At 40.0% G+C, this 16,663-nt stretch overlaps 1 protein-coding gene across 1 annotated transcript in view; it reads right to left on the bottom strand.

Moving 5' to 3' along the window:
* ube3c (ubiquitin protein ligase E3C) overlaps nt 1–15,169 on the bottom strand; it is a 37,386-nt gene extending 22,217 nt beyond the window's left edge. Inside the window, exons 1-11 of the mRNA XM_047350120.1 lie at nt 15,017–15,169; nt 14,354–14,464; nt 14,167–14,220; nt 13,334–13,408; nt 10,816–10,962; nt 10,610–10,725; nt 10,360–10,517; nt 9,558–9,711; nt 8,137–8,357; nt 7,852–8,000; nt 5,809–5,996 (exon numbers count right to left, since the gene is read on the bottom strand). Of these exons, the coding sequence (XP_047206076.1) occupies nt 5,809–5,996; nt 7,852–8,000; nt 8,137–8,357; nt 9,558–9,711; nt 10,360–10,517; nt 10,610–10,725; nt 10,816–10,962; nt 13,334–13,408; nt 14,167–14,220; nt 14,354–14,419 (1,328 nt within the window). The 5' untranslated portion in view covers nt 14,420–14,464; nt 15,017–15,169. The remainder of the gene's footprint in view (nt 1–5,808; nt 5,997–7,851; nt 8,001–8,136; nt 8,358–9,557; nt 9,712–10,359; nt 10,518–10,609; nt 10,726–10,815; nt 10,963–13,333; nt 13,409–14,166; nt 14,221–14,353; nt 14,465–15,016) is intronic.
* Nucleotides 15,170–16,663: the final 1,494 nt, after the last annotated feature.

Genomic DNA, 16,663 nt, shown 5'->3' with positions numbered 1-16,663 from the left:
GGCACCTTCCATTAGTAAACTAGTTGCTGGGGAGGGTGCCCAGCTCGGGTCATAAACAGCCCTGCTGGCTTCCTGCTGGAGCCCCCCATTTAACTTAATGGCCAGGACAATGGAGGGTGTAGAAGGAGGAGGAGGGGCACCCTGGTCCTTGCTGTGACCCCTGAGTACTTGCAAGCTTCCACACTCAGGTTGAATTAGCCAAGAAACACAGGGAAGGAGCCACACACCTCCCTGTTGTTGCTGTGGACTCACCTGGCTGTGGCAGTAAGGTGTGAAGGAGCTCTTTGTTCCAGAGTGTGTTAGTTTGTGCATACGTAGGAATTGCACTGCTTTTTACACCGAGGGTAAGTAAAGGTGACAATAATGTGGTAAGTAAGCTAAAAAGGCCAAATAAAGTGTCCTTGAATAGAATAGGCTCTTGTCTAGGAGTGACAGCTGTAAATAGGCTGTCCATTAACACAGCAGCAACTAGAAGAAACGCAATGAGCAAAAGAAAACGTCCAAATTCTCAATATGAGCTTTTAATTTCCAGCCCTTTCCTTTCAATATATCAAAGCTCATTCAGAAATCCTAAATTAGAAATGAACATTAGGGGGCAGACTGTCAGGTGAACCCTCAATAACGTTTGAAAAATTGTCTGTGTCAAGCGCAGACCATCTGTCAGTGCAACGAGGCTCAGAAGAGAAGCACTGAGCAGTGCTGGGGGCTCATAACAAGTCTGGCTGGTGTTTGATTGAAATGAGAAACAAAGCACTAAATGCCAGCTGACCTGCTGATTTATAGCTGCACCCCTCCCCAATTTCAATCACGGAATGAAGCACTAATAAACAAAGTCAAGGCATCAAAAGGGGGTTGCGTGTACGTGCGTGTGAAAAGTGGCTTGATAAATAATGTCTGGATCCTTTCATTTTACTGTGATGAAAAGAAAAAACACGAGCAAAGTAGGTTGGGTCGGATCAGAAACCACGAAGCCTGAGCGAGTCCTCAATGCAAATTAGATCTGCACGATCAACGTCATTATGTCACAACAACACAAAAATCACAGTAACCATCTAAAAGTAAATGTGGATCGCTTCCAACAAAGGGAACCAGTTAGCAGATTAGTGTTATGCTGGGAAATTACGCCAAATATTAAACTTGAGCAATTAAAGGGAAATTACAATACAGTCAGCAGGACACACAGAGGCTCAGCTCAATAAGCAAGCCGAGTTAAAGAGCAGTTCTCCAATTAAAAACCGCAAAAAAAGATAAATTTAATGAGACATTTTCTATATTTATTACAAAGGAAGTTAGCCGGGCCTACTGCGTGTGGCCAGTCTGTCCTTTTTTTACTGTAAGAGCAGTAAATCAAGACCGGGATGCAATTTGCTCCCCTTAGCCTCTTGTAAAGCTATCCCGTCCACTCTTGCAGTGATTAATCTTTCTACGTGAGCTAATTATTTTGTTACAGATATCCAATAATGATGGAAGACGAAGGACAGGATTTATGATAAAAGTAGAGAAGAGAGGAAAGCTGTAAAAGAGGAAAGGGACAGAGTGAATTTCTGAAAAACTCTGCAACATCACAGTAAACTACAAGATACATTTTGTATCCAAGGAGAGATTTTAACCCATTCATCACTGCAAAACAGCTAAAACTGGATCAGATTGGATAAAGAGCCTATGTTAACATTAATTTCGATGCCTTGCCACAGATTCTCAATTGTATTTCGCTCTTTACTTTGACTGGGCCTTTCTAATTCATGAACATGCGTTAATCTATTACAGTTTCCAACAGGTGTTATTTGATGGTTGACTACAGTTTCAGCTTCATCCATCTGCCCACCAACTGTGGCAGGTTTCCCCGTCTACGCTAAAGAAAAGCATCCCAACAGCATGATGCTACCACCACCGTGTTTTATAATGGGGAAGGACAGGCAATGTCAGCTTTCCACTACATAGCATTCTGCATGTGGGCCAAAAATATCACTCATAGTCTCATCTGACCAGAACACCATCCTCCGCATTTTTGCTGTGTCGTCTCCATATCTAGATGTTCCATGCAGCTTCTGACGGCTTTCTTCTTACCACTTTTCCATCGAAGTTTCATTTGGATTTAATTTTAAATACACAAACAGAGTCAGGTTCTATTTAGTTATTTTATTAAATCAAGTGACTACTGAAAGCAACTGGTTAAGCTGGATTTTATTTAGGGGTATCAGAGTAAAGGGCACTGAATACAAATCATTTTCCATCAACTTCTTAATTGTGTATTATTCCATGTTTGTGTAACACAGAAAATCCAAATTAAATATTGACGTTTGTGGTTACAACAGATACTGTATCAGGGCACAGTACATGAATGTTAATGGGTAAGCCCTCGCCTCCAAAATATATACTGTAAAATAAAAGTGCTACTGTGATATTAATCTGTTGATCCCCAACTCTCCCCATCACAAACAATTCATCTAACAGGCAATGACTCCACTAATGATTAACTCCACAGGGTTTACCATCCATGAAGGTGGGTCTAGCTGACTTCCTGTTGGCCATTGCCTTTCAGCCCCCCCAAGTCATTACTGACATCCACCCCAGCCCTAATGTAATTAATGAGAAAAAGAGCTAATTCCCCTCATCCAGAATGGACGGCTTCCCTGACATCTCTGCCGGTTGTAAATGCCAGTGGGTGCAGACCAGTGATAACTGCCTGTCTAAATTCCCCACAGGCTAACATTGCTGAATGCAGACAAGAAACACACAAAACAGTTTTCCTCTCAGTCAGGTGGGTGTGTGTAAAAAAGCTTTTGGAATCCACAAATATGTTTTCTTGGGACGACACTCATGATATGAGACTTTGATACAATGCGAAGCAGTCTTCGTACAGCTTGTATAACATTGTACAGTTGCTGTCTACATAAGGATGGCCTAGACTGCTAGACGATTGCCAACACCCTCAACCTGAGCTGCAGCACTGTGGCCAAGACCATAAAGCGGTTTAACAGCACCGCCCAGAACCCTGGTCCACCAAAGAAGTTTAGTGCACATGCTCAGCATCATATCCAGAGGTTGTCTTTGGAAAATGAATGCATGAGTGCTGCCAGCATTGCTGCAGAGGCTGATGGGGTGCGACGCACACTGCATCAAACTGGTCTGCATGGATGTTGGCCCAGAGGGAAGACTCTTCTAAAGATGTTGCGTAAGAAAGTTCACAGTTTGCTGAAGAGATGCAGACTAAGGACATAGATTGCTGGAACCATGGCCTGTGGTCTGATGAGACCAAGATAAACTTACAGGTCCTTCTCAAAATATTAGCATATTATGATAAAGTTCATTATTTTCCATAATGTCATGATGAAAATTTAACATTCATATATTTTAGATTCATTGCACACTAACTGAAATATTTCAGGTCTTTTATTGTCTTAATACGGATGATTTTGGCATACAGCTCATGAAAACCCAAAATTCCTATCTCACAAAATTAGCATATTTCATCCGACCAATAAAAGAAAAGTGTTTTTAATACAAAAACGTCAACCTTCAAATAATCATGTACAGTTATGCACTCAATACTTGGTCAGGAATCCTTTGGCAGAAATGACTGCTTCAATGCGGCGTGGCATGGAGGCAATCAGCCTGTGGCACTGCTGAGGTCTTATGGAGGCCCAGGATACTTCGATAGCGGCCTTTAGCTCATCCAGAGTGTTGGGTCTTGAGTCTCTCAACGTTCTCTTCACAATATCCCACAGATTCTCTATGGGGTTCAGGTCAGGAGAGTTGGCAGGCCAATTGAGCACAGTGATACCATGGTCAGTAAACCATTTACCAGTGGTTTTGGCACTGTGAGCAGGTGCCAGGTCATGCTGAAAAATGAAATCTTCATCTCCATAAAGCTTTTCAGCAGATGGAAGCATGAAGTGCTCCAAAATCTCCTGATAGCTAGCTGCATTGACCCTGCCCTTGATAAAACACAGTGGACCAACACCAGCAGCTGACACGGCACCCCAGACCATCACTGACTGTGGGTACTTGACACTGGACTTCTGGCATTTTGGCATTTCCTTCTCCCCAGTCTTCCTCCAGACTCTGGCACCTTGATTTCCGAATGACATGTAGAATTTGCTTTCATCCAAAATAGTACTTTGGACCACTGAGCAACAGTCCAGTGCTGCTTCTCTGTAGCCCAGGTCAGGCGCTTCTGCCGCTGTTTCTGGTTCAAAAGTGGCTTGACCTGGGGAATGTGGCACCTGTAGCCCATTTCCTGCACACACCTGTGCACGGTGGCTCTGGATGTTTCTACTCCAAACTCAGTCCACTGCTTCCGCAGGTCCCCCAAGGTCTGGAATCGGCCCTTCTCCACAATCTTCCTCAGGGTCCGGTCACCTCTTCTCGTTGTGCAGCGTTTTCTGCCACACTTTTTCCTTCCCACAGACTTCCCACTGAGGTGCCTTGATACAGCACTCTGGGAACAGCCTATTCGTTCAGAAATGTCTTTCTGTGTCTTACCCTCTTGCTTGAGGGTGTCAATAGTGGCCTTCTGGACAGCAGTCAGGTCGGCAGTCTTACCCATGATTGGAGTTTTGAGTGATGAACCAGGCTGGGAGTTTTAAAGGCCTCAGGAATCTTTTGCAGGTGTTTAGAGTTAACTTGTTGATTCAGATGATTAGGTTCATAGCTCGTTTAGAGACCCTTTTAATGATATGCTAATTTTGTGAGATAGGAATTTTGGGTTTTCATGAGCTGTATGCCAAAATCATCCGTATTAAGACAATAAAAGACCTGAAATATTTCAGTTAGTGTGCAATGAATCTAAAATATATGAATGTTAAATTGTCATCATGACATTATGGAAAATAATGAACTTTATCACAATATGCTAATATTTTGAGAAGGACCTGTATTTGACTCAGATGGTGTGAAGCATGTCTGACAGCAAACAGGTGAGGAGTACAAAGACAAGCGTGTCTGGTCTACAGTCAAGCATGGTGATGGGAGTGTCATGGTTTGGGGCTGCATCAGTGCTGCCTGTTGTGGGGAGCTACAGTTCATTGAGGAAACCATGAATTCCAACATGTGACTTACTAAAGCAGATTGGGATCCCCTCCCTGCAGAAACTTGGCCACAGGGCAGCATTCCAATATGATAACGACCCCAAACACACCTCCACTGCCTTGCAAAAAAAAAAAAAACTGAGGGTAAAGGTGCTGGACTGGCCAAGCATGTCTCCAGACCTATACCCCATCTGTGGGTCATCGTCAAACAGAAGGTGGAGGAGCGTAAGAGGACACCAGTGGCAACCTCTGAAGCTCTAGTGAACGCCATGCCCAAGAGAGTCAAGGCAGTGCTGGAAATAAGGGTAGCCACAAAAAAGTAGTGACACTTTGGGCATGAGTTGGACATTTTCAGCTATTGGTGTGTTCTCACTTTTGTTGAAAGCAGTTAAGACATTCATGGCTGTTTTGAGTTATTTTGAGGAGACAGCAAATTTATACTGTTATACAAGCTGTACACTGACTACCTTACATTTTATAAAAGGTGTAATATCGTTAATGTTGTTCCATGAAGATTGGATAAAATATTTACAAAATGTAAGGGTTTACTCACTTATGCTAGATATATGTGTGAGATCAAAGGTATGCAGTTTAACTGGCCCAAAACTCAGAAGTGTCTGGTGATCATTGACGAGTAGAGAAGAGCCATCAGAAAAATATAGCAATAAAAACCAGACAGGGTAACCAGACGTGACGGCTCGCCGAACACACTGGCACCATCACATCACGTCATTTAAATTCTGACTAAAGGAAAGATCTCATTATTGTGTTTTTCTACCTGACTTTTGGCACCATAAGACGATGTTGCACCATGAGAGTGTGACAAATGGATGCCATCATGGTGAAGACCTCCTCGCTGGCCGAATCCCTCCAAACCAAGTTCAGCAGGGCGTTGGTCTGCTGTTTCGTGTCCAGCTTGTGGACGCATTCCTCCGTTATGAGCTGCACAGAAATCCGGCTGTCGTCCTAACAGAGACCCAAGCAAATTTATTGAAATGGCAAAATTAAAACAGTCATTCAGTTTAATCATATTAAATTACCTCTGCATTCAATCACCTATCTATAACTCTTGGACTTGTCACATAAGTAATAGTTTTCTATGCTAAATGCAGATTCTTTAAAACCACAGTTTGCAAACTGTGGTGCCTTTTGTTTTTAAAGTCCTGAAAACTGCAGTTTAATGCCTTTGTTTTTCCATTTTAGACCCAGTTTAACAACCAGTCCAACGTAAATTTAAAGTTTAATGCGTTAGTCAAATATCAAATTGCTAATGTGTAAAATGTTAAAGATGTAATTTGGTGAATCAAAGATATAGCATGTCATTTTAATATAATATAGACATGGTAAGCAAAATGTCTAGAAAAATCCAAAATGTTTTATTCTGGAGCAGAACAATACACGGAAAAACAATCGTTATGGCAATATCAGCATGTCCGATATCTTAAAGGAAAGCCTCAACACAGCACATTTCAATAATAATATACAAGTTGGATGGACTCTCACTGCCCTCGCAGTCCATACCTGATAGATTTCAGTGACCGAGATGCTAAAACATATGGAAATCAATGATCAACCTTCTTAATAACAAAGAAAAAAGAGAAGAGTGAGGAAAATATGGGTTGATTGCAACCAATTGCAATATTTGAGGAGCACTCAGTGTGCAGACCTTGGCCAAGGCAATATTGACGCATGTCAGCTTTTTTCCATCCTGATGAGCTACTCTTGATGACTTCTGGTCACTGCATGTCAGCTGCTGACAGGGTGACGGACCTTGTGGGAATTCCAAGATGTCACACCAGGGTCTGGCAGTGATAAAATTGCTTTAAAAAACTCCTGAATCCAGATGTTGTTCCGCATCACCACCAAAATCTAATCGTCTGTTCCTTGTCCCAATACGCACCTTGTCTGAAAATTTCAGCCAAATCCGTTCATAAATGGACAGACCAATTTTTTATTATCTCAACATTGGCAAATGATAAAAATATAGCAATTGCATGTTTTCCTAACATTGTGCTGACATAATCTCTTCATTCCCCGTTTTCTTTTTTTTTTCCATACTTACCCAGACTTGAAAAATTCTAAAAGCAAACTTCACACTTCTCAGGACTGTGTAGGAACCCCGTTTTTATTATCAGAAAGATATTAAAAAGCAAACAAAACCAAAAACAATAATAATTTAAAGAACAATAGATATGCTTTATGGTTTAAACTGACTTTATCAATGTGCAATCTACAATATTTCATATTTTACTGATTAAAAATAAACTTTGATATACGGTGGGATCTGATCAGAGGACCAAAATGTAACTAGTGTTAGTTTTCCGCCATATGTGTGGCGGAAAACTAACACTGCACATGGTGAAATGTAGATGTGGCAGCATAATGCTTTGGAGACATTTTTCTGCAAAAAAAAGGGGAAGTTACCCCTTTTCATTTTGTGAAAAACATAGAAAACCAGTCACTGATTTTCTTTCACTTCAGAATTACAGACTGTTATGTTATAATTTAAGACCCTAATCTCTTAGTCTGGGCATTTAATTTTCACTAGAACCGCCTTCGCTATAGGAGAAACTGTAGTTTCTTGGCCTGCAGGAAAGTTTCATTCAAGTGTTTATTATTGTGATTAGTTGAATTTCTCTGACTTATCACAATTTGGATAAAAACTGCTGTTTTACAGAACACAAACTACTGAGGACAGGTCATATTTATGATCTTCATAGAAAGTAATTAAAGTTTGAGGACATCACAGAAAACAATTCAACAGACTAATGACAGCCTATGAAATCACACTAGCACGTATCACTGTCTAGGTGGATTGTACCTGCATGGGTATAGGGTGCAGATCACCATCATCATCCTCTGAATCACTGTTCACTTCTGGCCGGCTGGTGCTTTCTGACACCGGCAGCAGCGGCAGGAGAGTCTGCAGAGCCCGAAGGTAGAGAAGGTGCCCCTCTTCTGACAGGGAGCCTGCCAACATACATCATGGATCATTACTACAACGTTTTTGTTTTATATTTAAGTAGCTAAATAACTCAAAGTCATAGAAAAAAAGAAAAAAGCACAGAGAAATGTTGCAGCTGTGACTCTCAATTGTGCCACCTACCTAAACAGTTCTCTCCTGCATAGAGGACAAAGTAGAAGAGCCACGGCGCCTGGCTTTGTGCTGCTGCGAACGATTTGATCGTGACCTGCAGGGAGCTCAAGAAGGCCTCGAATGGGAATGAGACACGACGGTCTGAGAGCGCCGGGATGAAAAAGTGAAAGATCTGCTCGGTGAATGGTGCAGAGATGAACTCCTCGGTAAACGCCGCAAATACAAACTGCCTGCAAGACAACAGCCAAAAATCCCTTTGAATACAGTCAATGAAACAGTTAAGGTGTGAAAAAAAAAAGGCAGAACAAACTAGTGTTGGTTATTGGGGCTGTTTTAACACCATCCTGCTTTTGTTGTTGGTGTTGTAGCCTGACAATATTGCCTCTTCAAATAGGACTGCTTGTGTAGCTTGGTCAATAACATCTGGTGGGTAGAGATAATTAAGTGTTGCAATCGCTGTGTACACAAGTTTCTTTCCATCCTGCCCTGCCTTTCTTCGTAAAAGAAAAGAAGTTCTCCTGAAATGTCTTAAACTGACTGTCAACAGTCTGATATTTAGCTCAAGAGTCTGGGGAGACTTTTATGACTTATTGTAAGTGGCTCTCTCAAGTAATTACTGCTTCAGGACTGACAGAAGAGCACACACACACACACACACAAAAGAGACCCAAATACTGACCGGTTTATTTGATAGGAAGAACACACCAGAAACAAGAGGCTGGAACCTGCATTTAAACTCTTATTTCCCCTTTTGTTTGCTGTACATACGTGAAGGACTGCAGACATGGCTGAAAATATTTCAGTAAAATGCCATTTCGCTTTATGTCTGAATAAATATTTTCACATAAAAAACACACTGCGATTGTGTCAATGTACTGAAATTTAGTGTTTTTGTAGGTTTTTTTGGTAAAGAATTGTAGGGGGGGGGACACCAGAAAACTACTTACACAAGCATTTAGAGCTAACTTTAGCACAGTTCCAATCTGTCATAACTCCTAAAGGTCAAATTTAATCATATTTTAGAGCCAGAAAACAATTTCTTTGGAAACTATGAAACATCAAAATGTCATTGTTCTTTAAAGCAGGTGAGCAAATTTTAAATGCCATTAAAGTCGCATTGGGATCACCACAGAGCACCTTTAAATCCCTGGGTAGGGTGCTGGTCCACTGGGTCTCCGAGCATCTCCCCCTCAGACGTTCCTATCACAGCTTTCAACATGGCTTTCTATTCCATTTGGCTTTGATGCCCGATTTTGGTGTTCTGACCATCCCTAGTTCAACCCTCGGCTGCTAAACACTAAGATTCTGTCTTTTACACGTTTTATGTATTATTCCATCAGACATGGAAAGAAATTTCATGAGCTAAAAGCACTGAGAGAAAGGGTTGTAAAAAACATAACATACAGATTAGGTTTTTTTTTCCTGCGTACCTTGCGCCTGTTGTGCAGGAGGAGTAAGTAAAGTGCAAAGGTTTGAGGATATGCTCCAACAGTGTGCTTGCCAGAGGAATAGAGGGAGCATCGCTGTACTCCAGACTGGGGGGCAGCCGGTGATTTACAAGACTATACAGTGACTTGTAGTATCCTAATAAAAAGGAACAAAGAGAAGAAATTAGGTTTTATGAAACGTACCCTTATGTATCAACACATATTAGATGTATAGGGTTTTTTTTGAAAAACGTGAATTAAAAAGTAAAAATTATTCAATGGTCCAGATTTCAATTATTGCATCTCAACTACCTTGAAAAATAAAGCAGACACATTCTGAAGTTAAATTTTTGATATATGGAAAAGCAGGGCTTTCAAGCTTTCCTGGCTTAAAACAACATTTTCAAAGATCTGAATTCTGTCCAAAGAAAATACTAAAAACCAAACATGCTTTGTCTCCCCAAACTTGAATAATTTGACCTGCTGTTCAAATGTGTCATCATTAAAAAAAAAACATAACAGATAACAGATCCAATCGTATCTTAGAGAAAGAATAGACCAATCAAATAATTCCCTCCTTATTCCTTTGTTTCATGAGTTGTAAAAACTTGTTTTGTGCCACAGTAAAATATTTTTCTAAGCAACTGACAAAAAAGCCCAATCAAACTAAAGTCTGACTAGTTTCAATAGCCACAATGCATGTAAAAGTAGTGAGATTTAGTAAGATTTTAAATATAAAAATATGTTTTATTTTAATACATAAATCAATGCAGAATAAGCCAGTGAAAATGCACCGCTAGCTTACCTGTCTGTACCATATAGTGCAAAATCTGCTCAAGTAATGAAGCTACAATGTTAGTATCTGGAATAACAAGAAGGTAGGTTCTCTCCGAAGAAAAGATTTCTAACATCCGCATAGGAACAGCAACATTTAAACTGTCGTCTGGGCAGTTTTGCAGAAGTCTGGGAGAAAAAGAGCAAGCTTCAGCTTCTTCACAACATCAACCAGCATCAACATGTGTTTAAGCGACAATAACAAGAGTCTGGATCCTTACCTACAGCAGAATCCCAGAATTCTTTTGATTTGAAATAAACATGTTTGCTTCTGGGGGCTGCTTAACAGCTTCACAAACTGGCTGTTGTGTTTCACCAGATTCTGGCATAACCATATCTTCATGAACACACAGACGCAGACATCAAAAATGACATGGTAATAAAAGCACGGGCAAAAACAAAAGAACTGTTAATATTGCATTCTTACCAATCTATGTGCATCAACACTCTGCCTGTAGAAAAATATAAGTTGTCTCGATAGGAGGCATAGAGCAGGACCATCCATGACGTGCTGCGTTCCCCCTGCCTGTGACTCGCTGACAGACTCATCAAACTTGGCTCTTTGAATGGCATACTAAAGAAAAGAAAACCTTAACACAATTAAACTACACATACAGAAACAAATGGATCATCATTTAGTATTTTAACACATTCATCATCAAAAACACCAAAAACTAGTACAAAAGCAATAAAACGTTGTCCATTTGCACTATGAATCAGGTATGCCTGGTTTACAAGGAGACATGCACACAGAGCCTGATGGTAAAATATGCAATGTGACACCTTAAGTCAGCTCCTTTGGACACAGTACAACATCCTTTTCTGCCAAACAGAAAGGTTAAGATATCTGGTCGATGTTGTTGGCAAAACCTGATTCTGAATGTTTTCAAATGCAACAACATATCCAAGGAAATAGAGGATGATTAAAAAACAACCTGCAGTGTATATAAATATAATCATTTCTTTTGACATCTGTCCTGTGTGTGACCTGCGACCTGTCCAGACTGTACCCCACCTGTCACCCAGTGACAACTGGAGATAGATACTAACTACAGCAATAACATATTTGACACTTCAGCTTATCATGCTCAGTAGTAGGTGTTGAATATTTAGGTCAATCATTAATCTATCAAATACTTTCTAGATTAAACATTTGATTTTTCAACACTTATGTGAAGAGAGAAAAATCTAAAACCCCCAGTTTGTTGCACCTGAGAGAAAGAGTGTGCCCGTTGTTAATCCAGAAATATTTGTCTGTGTCCTTTAGGGCATATATCATTGATACCCAATCAATGTGAAGAAGGCGAGCCACATTGATATTCTAAGCTATAAAAGTACGTCCACCAACCCATGTCAGCTCTGTTAAAACAGGACTAATTTCCTGTGAGAGATTGTTCAGTAACTCATGCCTGTAGTCCAGTTTGCGCACGATGACTTAAGCCAACAGATCTGCTTGCTGCTCTGTTAATAAAGCTTCTTCAGGTCCACAGGAAAAGTCCATTCAATAATCAGTAATGCATCCATCTGCAAACTCATTTCTGGTGTTGTGCTTTTGCGCTATGTTAATTCAGCCTAGTCTGGAGTATTTTTGGTTCACAATAGTTTGAGATAGTTCTGTTCTTATGGGAATCTGGGTCTTCTTTTCATGATTTTGCTTTCATCATCACCCAATCTCCCCCCAATAAATTTAATGTAAACAGAAGTATATTATGCAACTGCAATAACTGACACTATGAAACATGTAACCCATGAACAGTACGCAGTTAGATATAAAATAAACAAAGTGCTAGGTCAGAAATTTTGCCTCGAGGATGTTTTTTTTTTAAGAGACTCACTTGAGAAATCAGGAATACAGCCCAGCAAAAGCCTATCGCAAAAGGCAACACCGCCTACACATGTTCCTTTAAATGGAGCAACACAGCAACTCTGAGCCCTTCTAAGGTGAGGTGACCCTCAACCAAATCTCTCTAGATGAACCCAAGCACACTTTGAAAGAGATTTCATTACAGAGCCACTTAAAATTGTGAGCTTTCTCTCAGATACTACCCATAACTTAAGGACCTAGGTAAGAGCTGAAACATAAGCCCCGTTCAGATCTTCCTTTTGTTCTGTGACCTACACAGAATGGGGGGTTGAACTCAACCCATGAGAATCCCACCCAGGATCTACCTCAGTTTGTAGTCACAGATCTATAACCACATTGTACAGGAAGGGGTAATACCGAATTCTGCATACACTAATCTGAAACAAAGGCAAAGAGAGAAGCAGCAGTAGCACAGTCCATTGGAGTGCACAGAAGACAGCAACCAGATGATCTTCAATGTTCCTTCTGATCTGAGAAAAACTATTCAAGGATCTTATGCAGATAATACGTTGAGGATGGTTCATAAGACGTTTTCTTGTAATTAGAGAACTGAAGGCATTTGGACTAACAACATGCGGAGCACACCACAGAGCTCAGCCAGAGACAGAGGGAATCTGGCACAAATATCTTACACAAATTATTCAGGCCAACACCCACTTGGTATTTCAATTTGAGCAGCATGAGCTGAATACGCATATGGCCCCTTGAACTTGGCAGATCAATTATTATGACGTGATAGGACAAGTTATTCGCGGTTATTTATTGTGCGATGATGATTTGAAACGGTTTACAGATAAATGGCTATTTCAGCTCAGTTTTCTGGTCAGAGCAAATGGTGCCTAAATCAACCTGTTAAGCTGACGTTTCATTCTTTCACCAATCATGAACCAGACTAATGCTTCAGGCAGCAATTCAATCCCAGCTCAAAGTGGGCACCCCACCACCAGCTAACCTGTTAACACGAAGCCACTTTGAAATTTGTAACAATTGCCCCAGCAGAAATCCACAGGAATACATGTTAATGTAATGTGTTACTAAACTGAAAGGAAAAAAACGGTTAACACAGAGGAGGCGCACATACCTGTTGCTTTAAGTCTTGGTAGCCACGTATGTAGGACTGAATGATGATGGCATTTTTCAACCTTTTTCTTTCTTCCTAAAGCAGCAAAGAGGCAAAGCTTAGAAACTAACAGAACCATGATAAAACTGAAGTACCAGAATACATGTACCTAAAAAATATTAGGAGGACAGAACTAATAAAATGAGAGAATTCATTATTAGGTTAGAAATGAAAAAGTTACAAAAATAACTGCTCAAGTAAGTATAACATTTACAAGAAATGTAAAGTGTCAGAGAAAAGAAAAGTGTTCAGTGTCACCAGCTCACCAACTGCTGACACTCTCTCGACCAATTACATATTAAAGTTGTCAGAAAATTTCTGGAAAAATTATAAAGTGTGACCACTAATGCGCCAACGTCGTCTTGTCTTATTTTTCCAAGTTAAAGAATTTCTTCCATCGCTGCATCTTTTTTTTAATCCTCCTTTCTATTGTTTAAAAGTCAGAATCCAACTATAGAAGCATTATTTGAAGGACTTGCTTTCCATTCATTGTTTGGTGTTTGGATCGCAATAACAAATCCCACCATCCGGTGACACCTGTTAGAGCGATGATTTTATAATATTGAACTGACAGAGTTGTGAGCTAGGTCGAAAATTTGAACATTGTTAAATGTAAAATCGATCTTGCTTTAAATGACAAATAAATGAATAATTATTGGTATATTGCCGCAAATATTACTTTTGAAACACAGTGGAGTCCTGACTTAAAACAGTTATATATTGTTAGTTTGTTTCAAATGAGCTTAAGGTTTAGCTTTCACCATGTGGTCACAAAAGACACTTGGTGATATTACCTCTCTTTTCCGTCTTTCTTCTTGTGTGCGATGCAACAAAGAGGCTTTTTCTTCCTGAAAAGAAACAGAGGTAAAGTGTAGCTAAACACTAGAAAAAGGAGCATGTTTCACTACTGGCCTATTCTTCTGCAGCCAGCAGTTTGTTTTCTTTCTAAACAACCTCTCTCCACATTGATCTGGTTCTTACCTTTTTACTCGCTCCTCCCAGTGACACCTTGGGTCTCGTCTTGAAATCTCCCTCAAAGCTGAACATTGTTAGATTTTTCCCATTGACCGATTCAGAGTTTTTGATGACTTTCTAAAAGAGAAAACGAAACCAAGTCTGATTGAAATACATCAAATTTACACAGACGACCCTGGACTTGGCTGTAGCTTAGAAACACCCTCGTTTTGTAATAATGTAAAGCCCTTACACAGCTGCCGTTTTAATTCATGCGGTCAATTAAGAACTTCACTTGGTAAAGAACTAGTTAGCGGCTTAACTTTAGCTAGTTTCTCAAAGTGACACCACCAATTTGGCAGCAACAATAATTGGCTAACTTAGCTAGCTCATGACTCAGCAGCTGTCAGGGTACTTTTAAGCAGGATATGCCTTGCTGCACGATTTAACAACGGATACAGTGACAACATGACACAAATAATGATTAAAGGGATCAATACAGAATAATATCCGCGCTTGTAGGATGATTTTGTTGGCGTTAGCGCTGGAGCTAACTAGCCACCGGCTAAGGAGTCAGACAGGCTAACTTTACGTGGGGATTCTTTCTGTCCGCATGTTTTATTTGACATCATTCACATTTCAAAATAAACACCCCAAAAATACTACATATGTAATCAATGATCTTCTTACCTTTAGCTTCTAAAATAGGAAGCGAAACACAAACACTGGCAATGAAAAATTCAATTGTCAAGTGTTCTTTTTCTCCACTCTGGAAATCATCACAACACAGTAACAGTTAACTACTTCCGGTTCCAGCATATCCCAAGTAGATGATTGGACGAAATCCACGTCAATGAAACGTTTTACCCGCATTCCTTCCAGATGAATTGAGAAGCTTCTATGACAGTAAAGTCTTTGTGAGTGCTTGAATTGCATATTTTCCGGGGACGAATGAGTCTTATTTGAAAAACAGAGCATGTTTATATGGAGGTAAATCTAGGGCAAAACGTGTGCATTCTTACTCTGAATAAGTTCTTGTTACCCATGATAAAGTTTTCATTGTAAAGAACGTTGGGTTTGGGTTACATGTGGGGACTTATTTAAAAGTTAAAGTTAAATACAACAAATCCACAATAAATTAAACATTGTGCAACCAATTCTTCTTTTTAAAGATGAATTCCAGCTGTATAACCATTCCATATTGATTAAAGAATGCTCCAAATAAGTAACTGAAAGCCCAAACTAATATGACATCTGTGTATGAGACACACTATGAATAAGAGGACATCCTTTTTTCAAAGTGGTCTCTATAGTATACATCTTCATGGGATTTGTGTTTATGCTTTTGTTGGTCAACCCATCACTATAAAACGAAACTACTAATTGCTGTCTTTCCTATCTACCTGGGTTTGTGGTTCTGTGTTTATTGCTGTGAATTAGTTATCATCCTCAGTTCAGTTTATTTATATAGCGCCAAATCACAACACGTCATCTAAAGGCACTTTACAAAGTCAATTCAGTCGAATCATACAGATTCCAAGTCAAAAACATACATCCCAATTGATCCAACGTATCAAACAATGCAGCGAAATTTGGTTTATTTTCTCAAATTGGTTAAAATGTTTTCTAAGTAAGGAAACCCAGCAGATTGCAACAAGTCAGTGACTTGCAGCAGTCACTCCTCCTGGATTAGCATGTAGAGACAGTTGACAGTTGCTTGTACTGTGTCGCTGACTTTGCAGCAATCCTTTATACCGAGCATGCATGAAGTTTCAGGGAGACAGAGTATACACACAAAAGAACACAGAAGCACTGATCCAGGAGTTCTTTCTATGTTTAAGAAAAGTAAAATGTTAAAAGCAGTAGTAGTTTTCAAGTCTAGAGTATGAAAGAAAGCACATACAGTTAGTCACAGTAAAAGCTCTGCCAATAGCTATGTCTAGGAGAGAGGGTTAAACACTGAAAGACAGGGCCAGGTGTATCATCTGTAGAAGGAGAACATTAAGTTGTTGGCAGCAGTAGCTCAGACCCCTCCTGGAAGGTGTCACAGCTAACACAGAGCCCGGCCTGATGTATTACTCAGGTCCTGTTTTATTTTGTTAATCTGTCTTTCTAGTCACCGTCTTGTCTGGTCATGTGCTGTTAATGGTACACTTTGCTTTCCTGGGAAACTCATCGCTCATTTTTTTCAGTAGTTTCTCTTCAGTTTTCTCCTTAGTGTTACGGTCCAAAAAAAAGGTCACAACATATTTAATGAGGACATGGAGACAAAATACGGATTCAAACATTCTGTTTATTGATTACTTTGTTTCTTTGATTTTCCTGAAATCACACGAA

Source organism: Girardinichthys multiradiatus, chromosome 21, assembly GCF_021462225.1.
Source record: "Girardinichthys multiradiatus isolate DD_20200921_A chromosome 21, DD_fGirMul_XY1, whole genome shotgun sequence".
In the NCBI taxonomy this organism is placed as follows: Eukaryota; Metazoa; Chordata; class Actinopteri; order Cyprinodontiformes; family Goodeidae; genus Girardinichthys; species Girardinichthys multiradiatus.
Note: the sequence above shows the minus strand (reverse complement) of the source record. Positions and strands in the feature narration are given on the sequence as shown.